This window comes from Pleuronectes platessa, chromosome 18 (genome assembly GCF_947347685.1).
Source record: "Pleuronectes platessa chromosome 18, fPlePla1.1, whole genome shotgun sequence".
Classification (NCBI taxonomy): Eukaryota; Metazoa; Chordata; class Actinopteri; order Pleuronectiformes; family Pleuronectidae; genus Pleuronectes; species Pleuronectes platessa.
In genome coordinates, this window is record NC_070643.1 from 17598896 (window position 1) to 17611966 (window position 13071).

The window sequence follows — 13071 nt, forward strand, 5'->3', positions numbered from 1 at the left end:
ACATGTGATGGCGGCGAGACATCCCGGAGGATCGATACTACTCAAGCATTTTCCCCAAAAACGTTGCATTACAGTGAAAGGAATCAGTTTATGGACCAATCTCAACAAAGAATCTATCATTATACAAATAAACAAACAATTAAAGATGGTATGTTGAGAAAATACAATGAAATGTGTTAAGTTTTGTTCTTCGTTTGGTTTGTTTTGTCGTTTAGTTTAACTCGTATTGTGAGTTTCTTTTGAATGGTATGAAATGCAATGCAACTTAACAAAGAGAGGGACCTGAGGAGCTGTGTTGGCGTGCATTGGGATTTGATTGAGTTATATGCTTCCTCAATTGATGTCTCGTGAAAGAGGAGCAGATCCTTAACAATTATTCTTCTTTCTGCTCCTTTTCATTTTAAGATTTTAGATTTTCCCCTTTGTTTTGTCTGCTCTATGAAGTAAATGAACGGTCCAACATGATTTGAAACACAAGGTGGCGTTATGAGCCACGTTCGACACATAAATGCATTATATTTATTAAACTCTGTATTATATTAAAACTAGAATTCAAGTATGAAAAGCTCAGAAGCACGTGAACTCGTGCAGCACGTCTCTAATGTGCGTGTCTCCTCTGCTGCTTTCACAGTCAAATCAGCAGCTTTCTCCTGACTCTGAAATGTCACACATGAAAGAGAAGAAGCTACTCTGAGAGCATTTGGTTTGGAAATTTGACTTTTTTGTTTATTTTTATTAAATATACTTTTCCCAGTTAAACCTGTGTGTAGATCGCATCAGTGTGAGCAGCTGGGAAAACCCCAGTGGAGCCAACTGGGCTAAACCCAAATGTAACGGTCGCGTTAATCAATAGCAGATATTACAATCCGCTCGGAGCCACCGGGGCGAAACTGAACTCGGGTTTAAACTTCTTGTGAGTGAGTTTCAGTCCCGGGACAAACACCGCAGAGGACACTGGGTTCATTCCACCTCCGTTGATAAGGTTTAAAAGTTCTGGGGACAGGCTCGCGAGCGGCTAATGCCTCCACTTCTTACTTCCTCGAACACGACCCGAGCTACCGAGCCATGTAGCGAACACACCGTTTGAATGAACCCACCGACCCCCCCTTGGTCGACTTCCCCACAAGAGACCCCCGGGCACAACTTTGTGTCCCTGCCACGTGTCAGGAGGAGAAAGACGGCTAACAATAGTAGCCGCCGGATGGTGCCAAACCCGGGGCTCTGCCTCCCCGGCATCCCCTCGCACCCCAGCGGCGGCTCGGGGCAAAACCCGGGACAAAGAGCCGTGCTAACGTGACGGCGGAGCGGCGGGCTGCACCGCGCTGGGCGGGGACTTACTGATCTCAGGAGGGGCCTCATCTGATCCGAGGGTTCGTCCATTTCACCTGGCACCGCTCCTCTTCCTGCCGCTGTCTTTTCTCCGTCTCCACCGGTGGATGAGCGTGTGTGAGCCCCGGGGCCGGTGACACTCGTCCGGGCTGAGGCGACTGGCTGGTTCCCGGCGCTGAGGACACGCCTCCACAGGGACTGACAGCGAGGGAGGGCCAATTGGTTTTTAGCGTCCGGAACCCTCAGCCAATCACATGAGACTACGTAGTGATGGAGGCGGGGCATGTGGCTCCTTCCCCTCAAAGTCCGAGCGGGTCTTTTGTGTTGTGATTTTCTTTAAAGAAACATTTCAGATAATATGAGGAATATTTATTATTATTCAGTTTATTATTATAACTTAACTGTGAAATATTCATTCTGTCAGTGAACTACAATGGTTCATGTGGAATACATTCACTGTTCATATTCTCACACTGTACATAGTCTCTTCTTTTTACACTGAATATATTATTTTTCTTACATTTCCCTATACTTAAGTATTATTATCCTTACACATAAGTCTTTCATGTTACTTATTTTTACTTACTGATGACTGTTTTTGACTCTTGCTTCTGTAATATAAATTTCCCCATTGGGGGGGGATCAATACACTGTAAACCTGTGTCTAAGATAAATAGTCTTATCTTATTAACACAGAGGTAATTCAGTTTGCTTTTAAAGCGATAGAAGAGTCATAATACTGCACATCAGACGCATTGACAAACATTAAACAGCATAGACAATATTTATTTTCTCCTCATTCTCTCATTTGTAAGGAACAGGCATTTATACAAGTATATCTGCAATTTAACTACTCTCATTGTCAATCAAATGAAAATACTTTATAGAAACAAAAAAGTACATTGTAAGAAGATGTTCATTTGGTTATTTACTTCTTAATATACTTAATTTGGAAATTACACTAGAGAAGATTATACAATGCATTGACTGTGTATGTACGTATGGCTAAGCCTTCATACACTTTAGAATTCAAACTGAATATAAGCTTCCTAACCTTTTTGGACTGACATACAGATGCCTGAACATCTTCAGTTGTTTCCATCAGAAAACATGGACATCGATAGAGGCTATTTAAGATGTTCTCAATAAAACACTGACTGAATCTTTAGTCTTGAAGTGGGAAACCATCAATCATCACTATTCTCAGCAATGATATATGATGTTGGTTTATGAGCCACATTAAGATAAAAGTTAGACACAATATTTGCACAAAACCTGAAATTAAATCAATTAAACTCTTGACACAGGCACATCCCATTCTGTTCTGCCTGGGGAGTTGGAACAAACCTATATGACTTTTTTTTATCGAGCTTTTATTGAGCCTGTGTTTCCCTTTCCGTTGGTGTCATGGTGTGGTTCTCTCTCTCTCTCTGAAGGACAGAAACAGACTGCCCCAGATAGATAAATGGTCCAGTCGGCTGATTGGTGGGTCACAGCTGAGCCTAGAGTCCCTGTATAGTACAGCAGATAATCAGCTCCATCTCCAGTTATGACTCTCATCCCCTGTCCGGTGACTTTTAGCCTCTCTCGTCTGGTCATAGGCTTAAAGTCCTGAGGTGTAGAACAAAGTGCTACAGGAAAAGATTTGTTCCAGGTGCAATTGTTTATGTAAAGAGTCCTGACAACCTTCAGTTTATGGAAAGTCTGTTCATTTGCCTTGTATCTCTTGTTTTTGTTTTGCCGAGTCCTGACTATAGTTCATCCCTTGAAGTGACGCCCTCCTCTATTGTTACTGCTCGATAAATCTACCACCAGACTCTAATAAAGTCCCCTGAACCTGAACCTTCCATAAAACCATCTCTCCTTTACATAACCTATATATGTATTCAAATCAATGCGACGACCACTGTGCAATGTTCAATGTACACCAGCAGATGGCAATGCTGTACTAACCAATTCTCTCCACTCGTGGAAGTTGGCTTAGGAGAAACCAACACGCTGTAATTAATTCACCTTTTAGAGGCAATTATGTATCTGTTATACCTGGTTACATGTAAATATCAACGTTAAATCACCTGTAAATGGCCTTAAGACACATCACATCAAATAATATATAGTGGATGGAACAAAACTTAAGTTGGAATCAAGCATTTTGAGCTAATGTCAAAGGCCAAGTTAGTTCTGGTACATTATAGAATGATATCAGTCTAAGCAATTGAGGATTACCTCTGTTCCCTAAACATTCGTGGACAATAGAAAGCTAACTGCTGCCACACTTTCAGACATCGCCCTCCGTCATGTGAATTCATGCATCATCAAATGTCCCAAACTTAACTGCAGCGGAAAACAATACAGTCAGATCAGAAAGGTGCAACCGGCAGAAGAAGTCGGTTTCTTGCAGAGGTGTGTCTTCCTTTAAATAGAGCCTGTTCCTCACCCGCCCTAGCAACCTCAGGCATAATCACACGGCGGCTCAGAAATAGAACTGCGAGGTGGGAGATCAAACTATCACCTCTTAATTGTACCCCGAGTCTTAAAGATGCTGAGAGCCCATTAGCGCACAAAGCCGTGTGCCGTGTATCGCCCTCAAAACATGCATCCACATAATGCAGCTGGGAGATGAGTCAGAAGTTAGACAAGTGGAAGAAGCACCACACTGGCAACCGCCTGTGCTGGGATCACATGAAGAGACTCCAAGGTGTGGTGGTGGTGATGAGGGGGAAAAAGTTTTCTCTTCCGAAGCTTCATAGAGGGAGATAGGTGTCGGAGTAATTGCACTAAACTTGCTGTGGTAGGATGACTTGTCTCTTAGTGCCAAATGTTGATACCCAGTTAAAAAAACAGATATTCTATAGCCATGCTAAAAGCGACAAATTGGAGAGTTTACCATGTTAGACACAAGCCACTAAATGAATATTGACCGCGTGGGCTTTGGTCCCAGAAGCCGTCCAAGTTAAGAGTTCCCTTTTCCCAGAAGATCTAGTGGATGTTGTTTTTTTCTCCAGCGGCGAGGCCTTCTGACGGCGCCAGGAGAGAACGAGGAGAATGTGAAACTCCCAAATCTGTTGCGGCGCTCCCTCAAAGTGCCAATGCATTGATTTTGACCACAGATCTCTTCCACCTGGCTGCCCCTGCTTGCCCTACCCCAAACATCGCTCTCCAGACCGGGGTCTTGCGGGAGCCTTAGTGCCCCTGAATCCTGTTCAACTCCTCTGGGACGCTCCGAGGAGGAGGGGGTGGAGAGGCCAGTGACCAGCATGGTGTACCCAAATCGACGCAGGGGTGGGTAGATGGCGGGAGGGGGAAGCGGTGGTCAGTAGGGGTAAGTAGGAATGGGGGGAGGAAGAGGGAGGGGTCCGGTCCTGTTGAGGTACGACCCACTGCCCTCCAGAGGGAAACACGGGGGTTTGAAATCAATGTGCTGTTAAGTGCAGCTTAGCCGCGGGATACTCTCTTCAGTGTTATCCATGCACCAGTGAGTCAGGGCCCTGCCTGCACGCCGCACACACCGTCCGGGGGGGGGGGGGGAGGGGGGGGGGGCACCAGCACGAGGCCCCCTTCCCCTTCCGCGCCTCTGGATCCTCTCACCTCGGTGCTCGCTGCCAACACTCAACGCCCTTCTCCAAACAGTCGTGGCCCTGCTAACTTGAGACTCATCTCACACCGGGGTCCTGCTCCGGCACACCCGTGAGCATGACACCCGTCTGCTGGAGTCGGCCCCGACCCCGGCTCAGTGCTGACGGACCGCTTCCACAGGAGGCTAAATAAAGCTTTATGCAGCGTAAACACCCGGGGTGAGCTAAAGGCAGCCACCTCGTCAGCATCATTAGGACTGTCAATGCCTGACCTCCACTTATTAATGCAAAAAGCATATGCTCGAGATACACACAACAGATTATCCCACGAGGTGTGTCAGTGCCAGACGGTACATGTGTTACTGTGGTGGACTAAATGGTGGTGTATGATTACGTGTACGTTAGGATTACAAATTACTATATTGAAGAGATTGACATTGAGTTGTTAACCTCAATCGAAACTGAAATCCTCTTTAAAATAAAAGCGAATGGCTTGATCACGAGCGAATGCATCACGAAACAGGAGAGTGGCCGTGTGAGACTCGTGCACTCCCAGAGGAAGACTTTATATATCAACACATCGGAAAAGGGGAGATACAGTGGGAAGAGGAAACATAATCACCACTGTCTCCCTTTTTTTATTTTCTTAAAGGATCCTGACCCAGACACACATCTGCCTGCGGCTGCATTTAGCCAGTGAGAGCAGTAACAGTGTGTGACTGAAGGTGAGGAAACAGCCTCAGGCCTTCATCTGTGTTTGGATGTCAGCCCTCCTTGAGTACAATGTCTCCGTAGCCTCCTCGGCTCTCCTACAGGAAATCTCTACATGGTCGCCAATGATCGGCCTGGGGGAAGGGCACAGACACACGACAAGCAGGAGGAAGAGAGCAGTAAAGTTTTTTATTAATATCCTCCAAACTGTATAAAACCACCTGTTGGTCCTTGTAGACGTTATTACAGTACTGCACAGCAGCAGGTTTTTCAGGTCTCATCCCAATGCGCATATCTCCCGTAAGTAAACATGGTCTGAATTTGTGGAAGCATGCTGTAGAGGTGTCTATTGATTGCTGTACTTCTTGCATGAATGCTTGAGAAAGACACAATCTATCGACTTGTTGCAGGGGTCGCTCAGGAATCATCTGTCATAAAGACGTGGAGCATCCATCAAACACGTGATGGGAGCGGGTGGGAGACTGTGGACGTGTGCAGTTAAAAAACTAGATTAATGTCGGTGAATGTAAAACATGCTGTTGTACACGTTACTTCACGAAGAGGAGATTTCATTCCAGTCAAGGGATGATTGAGATTTCTGTCTCTGTCCAGGGTCAATGCGAACATGCATGTGGGAGGAAATTTACACAACTGCCATCTTCCTAAATATGTGTTTGTTGGAGGTTAAACTGCAGCACTGCATGGAAGACGTGAAATAAATATAATCTATACAAATGGTCCAATAAATTCAAAAAATGTAGAATAATCTAAAGGTTATATAAAGGATTCTGACTGAGAGACATGCAATGGTTGTAGCAAAACTGCTTTTTCTACTTGGGAGGTTTTCAATCTGATACATTTAGGGAACTGATATCTATGTGTGTGTGTGCAATTTGGTTTAAGGGAACTGTCGGGCCTTGGCAGAGGTAGGCGCTCCTCTGGGTGCCACTCTAGCAGTATTGCGTGGAAGGTAATTACTACAAATACTCCTACTAATCCAAAATGCCAATATTTGTTGGCATGGGAAGACTCAAAAGTTATTTAGGAAACTCTGGGTTGTAGCAACTATTAGTTCCACTTAACAGAAACGGGTTTCGTGTGTGTATAAAATTCAAACTGGTTTTCTCCTCCGATTTTTCAGAAGATCCGTTGTCGTCAAATCTCTGCATCTCTAATGTGTGTAGCCGCTGTGGTCGTCCAACATCCACTCCTAATCTCATCACACACACACACACACACACACACACACACTCCACCTCTCCAGCACCGTGGAACAGAGGTCAACACAACAGACGAGGATGAAAACATCATCACAGGCCCTGAAATACAATTCGCTGACACGCGCAAGTGCAAACATTTTGATTCTCCCAGCTCGAATCCCCCCGAGGAGCCTTTTTTCTTTTTCTTGCAGCGTTTCCTGAGAGGCCGGGGCAATCAAGCACTCTACCTTGTTAGGAGGTGTTAATTGGAGTTAGTCAGACTCCTCACTTTGTCAAGGAGTCTGACAACAGAATTAATTAGAATTTGAGTATGTAAATCAATTCAAATTGGGGTGCTTAGTGGGGGGGGGGGTTGGATTTGAAGTATTTTCACGCAGGAAAAACAGGTGCTGAGAACACGAGCCAAGTCGAGTCTCTGTGTGAATCCTATGACTTCTCTTTTTGTGGATTTCATCTTCTCTAATCCACGTGATAGGAGGCCGTGCACCGGCCGTATAAATAGACGTGTGGAGCTGTACATCGGCCCTAGTTGGACGGAGGACGGACCACTTTCTGTTTACCCTGCTTTGGCGTCTTCTCTGCACTCAAGCCTCACGTGTAGTTAGATTACTGAGGTTAAATTGTCAAATGTGTGAAAAAGCCATTGCAACAACAAGAGCTATAGTAGCTCTGTGTTCTTTTGTGCGGTTGTCACCTAACCGGGCCTATGTTGTGAGTCGAGATATGGACGCACACATCTCGTGTTTAAATCGCACTTCTCTCACTTGAAGTGGTGTTATACCTTGTAACACTTGTTTGTAGCTTGACGGATTGCTCAGCTCTTTTAAAAACGCACGGGTTCGGAGAATTTCTGTCCACGAGCCAGAAATAAAAGCCACAGAAACGCACACGTCACTTTCTGGTATTTACAATGCACATGCCTGTATTTATTGATGAGAAAAATTATTTGTATTTGGAAATCTTTCAAGAAATGGCACCAAATATACTTTGTTTGTACAGGGAAAGAGAGGCAGAGGCAGCAGAAGCTTATGAAATGTTAATTTGCAATTTAATGTTGATAAAAACGGCCTCAACAAGTCACATGGCTCACTTGGAGAAATATCGATTACTTCCCTCATCTTGTTAAACTAAGTTAAAATGTCAAACTGGCTCTTGACTCGTGCCCCCCCCTCCCTTTCTGAAGACATGGTTCAGTTGCATGGTTTTACAGTTTATTCTGCTCATTGCAGTGTCAGCTTGATGGCCTCAACCACTCAGGGGCTTCCGGTGCAGAGGCCCGAATTCCTGGCCTCCTTAACAAGCCATAAAATACAGTAGCTTTACAAGTCAACACTACTCGGGTGCGTTCACTGTTTAACAAGACATGCACAATTTCCATTTTAACGTGTCACAGCCTAATGTTCCGCTTCCCGCTGCAACAAGCACACGTTTAAAAAAAAAAAAAATGCTTTTAGATTTATTTTTATTTACAGCCACAATCTCTCCGCCACTTCCCTTTGTGAATAAAACATCCAGAGAACGACATTTGGACAATGCTTTATGAAAAGCTGTTTTATTATCCATTTAATAACACCTCCATGAAGACACTTTGTACAAGATACATCACATTTCTAAAGTGCACGAATACTGTACAACGAAAATGACTTAAATACGCAGGGGGGGCGGGGGGGATTTATCACATTTGTGAAAAAAAAAAATGTTTTTAAAAATAAATGAATAAGAAGGGACATGCTTTTTTCAAAAACAACAATCACTATGCATGTTCGGGTATGTGAGAGGGGCTGGCCTGGGAAAATAACCGAGTGCAGCTTGCTTGGGGGGGAACACTAAGCTTTGGCACCTTTAGAGAAAAGAGAAAAAAGACATTATCAAGGAATGGAGAGCACTCAATAAGCAAAAAAGATTTTTATATAGTTTTAATAAATAGTCTCAGGGGCTTGTGTAGAATGCATAATAACCCATGCCTTTTGGGTTGTCCTTGTTGTACTCCTCCGTGGTCAAGTCCTCACACTTGATGGTGGGGGAGTTCTCTGTGCTCGAGCCCCCAGGAGACATCCTGCGCCTCTTGCACACCATGGAGTACACACCAGAATCAGTAGAGTCCACAGATTTCAGTGAGTGGGACGTCTCGATCCAGGTTGAGGCCGGGGGCGCGCTCTCCTCCGGCAGCTTGTCTTTAGTGGCCCCCAGCTGGTCCTCGGGGAAGGCCGGGGGGCTCGGACGAGGGGACCAGGGCAGGCCCGTGGTCATCTTGCGCTGGTAAGTGCTTCTGGTGCCCCAACCAGCAGCCATGGAGGCGAAGGCCGAGTCTGGGTAGTAACTGAGGGCATGGGAGGTCTGAAGGGACAGGGGCTTTATGCCATAGGAGAGGAGGCTACTGGTGGAATAGTCATTGTCATAGGACAGGTCCAGCTTGTTGGAGCCCGGCTGCTGAACTGGTGGGACGAACCAGCGCTGGGCAGAGGCGGCGGCGCTGGCGTCCTCACTCTGTGGGGACAGAAGGCTGTTGGTTTGGGGAACGGCCCGTTCACCAGTGTAGAAACGGTTCTGAGGCAGGTTGTTGACAAACTGGTCCTGAAAGAAAGGCTGCATGGCGTAGCGGGCCCCAGGCACAATCTGGGTGGAGCGAGGGGAATCTGTAGGGGATGGAGTCAACCTGTCACTCTCTGGGGCTGTGTACATCCTGTCCAACAGAAAGAATATCATGCATAAGAAAAAAATATTGCAAAAAGGAAATTCAGCATCTAAGACATAGATTTAAAAAAACTAAAGTGATTGAAGTGTACGTACGAGTCATAATTGTCCCGGAAGCCTTTTGCAAATGGGTTGTGATCTATCTTCAGCTGTGTGATCTGAAACAAACAAGCAGAAGAAGAGAAAAACATTAAATATAATATATTGTATATAATTTTATTTAGATGAATCTAAAAATAATGAATTCTTCATCCAAATGCAGAATCTTACATCTGTGTTCTGGTACGCAGTGACGGCTATAAACTGGTTCTCTGGGAAGGTGAAGGTTTGAGTCCTGGCCTCGTTGCTCATGTCCTCCACTCCGTCCTCCGTCACCTCCACAATGTGCAGCCGCGGCTGGTATTTATGAAGCGACTGCAAGACTATCATCTGCAAAGAGGGCAAACATGTAAACACGTCAGATGCATATCTTGTTGAGAAGATGGCTGTTGTTCTTTTAGTGTCAAAATAATTTTTCTTAAAATGATTAACTAAATAAAAGAATAGAACAATCGATGTTGAAAATAAATTGGAAAACATGGAACTCTAAGCAGGTGAGAGATCAATATCTAACCTGTGTGTTGTTGTTGTTGGCCCCTTTGTTGTTGGTCAGCTTCAACTTGCCAAATGAGATTTCTTGCCTCATCCAGTGAGCACCGGTGTTTGGAGATTCGGGATGAACATACATCTTGTTACCTGGAAAATGTAAATAGATATTTAGTGAAGTGACAAACAGAAAAACAGCAGCTGTCTAAACATGCAACAAAACACACTGCTTTAAAAAAAAAAACTTGTTAAGGACAGTTCATTCTCTTGGAAAATTTACCATCAGACAGCTTGATTTTAAAGTAAATGAAAATAAAATAAAAACACATTCCTATTATTTAAATACTGATATTAGATGTTATTGACTTAAGAGCCTTATTTCCCCCTGATATAATATAAATATAACCTATTCAATATTATTGTTTTGTAAAGAATCCCCTTATAATTTTCTATCAAGATTTAAAAAGGTTTGAAGAATGAATTACTTCTTTTGATTTATAACTCTTGTTGAAAGCAATTATTAAAAACAATGTCACACTTAAGCTGATTCATTTGAATTGTTTGACACTTCAAATTAAATATATTTAGCAATAACACTCAACCTGTCAAAAGTTAAATAAGATTTTAAAAGAACTGAGAAACTGTCTTTATTTAATTTTTTAAAACTAAAGCCACCACTAAATTCTTTACCCACATTTTTATATCCTTAAGGTCTCCTGACAAAATACAACATCTGCTGCATCAATATTTTTTAAAGCCTTAATACAAACTCAAAAATACAACTTTTCCAGTGTTAAATACTTGAGTGAAATGCTCGAACCTCACCTTGCATATTGTTGTCCGCTTTCCCACAGGTGACCCACTTTCCTCCCTGAAAGCGCCAGTGGTTCGGATCGGCCAGTATGACTTCTACAAAGACGTTGTAATGTGCCGTGAGGTTGAGTCCAGTGATGTTGAAACTCAGGAATGGAAACATCCGTCTGGAAGAACAAGAACAAGAAAGGAATAATTAACAGCTGTGCTCGTACAAAGCAGGGACGATGGAGATTATTATATTTGGCAGAATGTTTTACGATTGTTAAAATGTTTAATAAAATAAAATTGTACGGGTGCAATGACCAAATCATGGCGTAAATGCGCACTTACAATTTACCAGAAACGAAAACTTTAAATTCAAAGCACAGAAAACGCATAATAAATGCGTCACTGGGAGATATCGACCGTGTATGTAACTTTTACGCACGCGTAAAATGGGAAAATACAAATGACTGCTGCGTCTTAAGGCATTAAAAAATAGATGTGCCCACTTGGGGTAAATAATAATTCCATTTTCATGCCCGTTTTGTTTATTTAAATTAGGCCTTTAAATCCTCCGGCAGCGCGTCTGCTTACCTGCCCTGCTTGGTGATGATCATCTCGGTCTGGTGCCGGTGGAATTTCAGCCACAGCGGCCGGTTGCACAGATACACCTGCGCCCTGGCTCCGGCGGCAGACCCCGGCAGCGACATGGAGCCGATGCCCGTCCCCGTTCCGGGATAGGAGGGGTACAAACAGCCCGGACCCTGGCTGAACTGGTACCCTCCGGTGCTAAACTGGCTCCGGCCGGTGCACACGGACGAGGAGGAGAAGCCCGTGGGCGGCAGGACGGATCCGTAGTGAAGCGACGCCGGGTACCGGGAGCCGCTGGAGCCCGTGTACACCGAGCCGGTCTGTCCTGCATAGGGAAAGAGGGAACAGGGGCTTGCCATGTCGGTACTCGCCTGGGACGAGATGAAGTATCTGTCAGAGCCAAGTTCGTCTATGTTGTACCGCCGAGCGCTCGTCAGCTCGTCCTCGAGCACCGGGGAGCCTTTCCTCCCATCGGGCCCGGATTTAGTGAAAGTGTCCCCCGCCTCGCCCAGCATCCCGTTGCCCACCCCGCTCAGATATTTCTTGGGCGCGCTGCCGGACTCCGATTCCGTCCGGTCCACCTCCTGGTACTCGAGCTGGGACGACGGCCTCGGGCTGTTGTTGACACTGTCCGACGAGGAGAGGTTGTAAAAGGTTTTGGGTAAATTGATGCTCGCGCTGGGAAGGATGTTCTCTAACTGCATCGTTGCAAATAAATTAGGAAAAAGAGTTGTTCAAAAAAAAGAGGAAAAGGCTCCAAGGAGGGTGAAGAATCTCGGCCGTGGAGGCGACGCAAGCACCGTGCGCCCGGGTTCTCTCTGTGTCTACACGCCTCCCTCCCTGAACGAATGATGGAAGGAGGTTCAACCTTCTCCTCACCTACGGATTTTCAGATCAGATTATGGGCTGGACGTGGGATGTCGAGCGGCTCTTATAAGACGCACTTCTCCACACACACACACCACCGAGGGGAGGAGCTTTTTGGAGGAGCATGCAGGAGCACCGTGGCTGTTTAATTCAATTATAAAGTGTCTGGTAGATTATAGAGAAACTCTGATGATGACTATCGATGTATTTATTGAGTCGTTTAGGCCTGTTTTTAATTTTTAAAAGAATTACAAACAGGCCTGGAGACGTCTCCACGCGCAACCTCTCCAAATCATATCGTTCAGCGTCAAAATTCAAAAGTAAATTACATTCGATTGGTTCTAGAATTTAAGTAAAACCTAAATTATTAATAACGAGGTTTTCTTTTACATTTTTACCCCAATGACCAAACAGAAAAGCAAGAAAACAAAATAAGAAATTAGTCCTGAATTTCTACTTTTACGCACGAGGTTTCCTCTCCAAACTTTCAGCTTCGGCTTCAAGTCCCCAGCTCGTCCAAACCCAGCGTTTCTCAGAACGTACTGTAACTTCTGCTCACACACACACAGTCACGCTGAGAAACGCGGAGACCTTCCCCCCACCTGCGACACACAAACACACAAAAAACCATCACATGTGCACCTTGTTTCGTATAATTGGAGCCCGACGCCTCCTCCTCGTCCAGGTTTTCAACCCCTGGC

General features: G+C 44.8%; 2 protein-coding genes across 3 annotated transcripts in view; both read right to left on the reverse strand.

The window, feature by feature from the left end:
- The window catches only part of LOC128461313 (sodium bicarbonate cotransporter 3), a 33654-nt gene extending 32158 nt beyond the window's left edge, over positions 1–1496 (reverse strand). The window contains exon 1 of the mRNA XM_053446161.1: positions 1339–1496. Coding sequence (XP_053302136.1) covers positions 1339–1380 — 42 coding nt within the window. The 5' untranslated portion in view covers positions 1381–1496. The remainder of the gene's footprint in view (positions 1–1338) is intronic.
- Positions 1497–8033: 6537 nt separating this feature from the next.
- Positions 8034–12830, reverse strand: eomesa (eomesodermin homolog a). 2 transcript variants are annotated; one of them, XM_053446165.1, is made up of 7 exons: positions 11507–12830; positions 10940–11094; positions 10143–10264; positions 9800–9958; positions 9626–9687; positions 8800–9518; positions 8034–8675 (listed from the first exon to the last, which is right to left on the reverse strand). In XM_053446165.1, the coding sequence occupies exons 1-7, from the start codon at positions 12205–12207 to the stop codon at positions 8662–8664; spliced, it is 1932 nt and encodes a 643-aa protein (XP_053302140.1). In that variant the 5' UTR covers positions 12208–12830; the 3' UTR covers positions 8034–8661. The 2 variants fall into 2 exon arrangements, with proteins under 2 accessions (XP_053302140.1, XP_053302139.1); XM_053446164.1 differs by having other exon boundaries at positions 8034–9518; positions 11507–12829.
- Between the last annotated feature and the right edge of the window lie 241 nt (positions 12831–13071).

Coding starts and splice junctions, on each gene's coding strand:
- eomesa (XM_053446164.1), bottom strand. CDS start 12,207: ATGCAGTTAGAGAACATCCTTCCCAGCGCGAGCATCAATTTACCCAAA. Junction 10,265..10,939: donor AGCGGACAACAATATGCAAG/GTGAGGTTCGAG, acceptor TACATTTTCCAG/GTAACAAGATGTATGTTCAT. Junction 9,959..10,142: donor CCAACAACAACAACACACAG/GTTAGATATTGA, acceptor CCCTCTTTGCAG/ATGATAGTCTTGCAGTCGCT.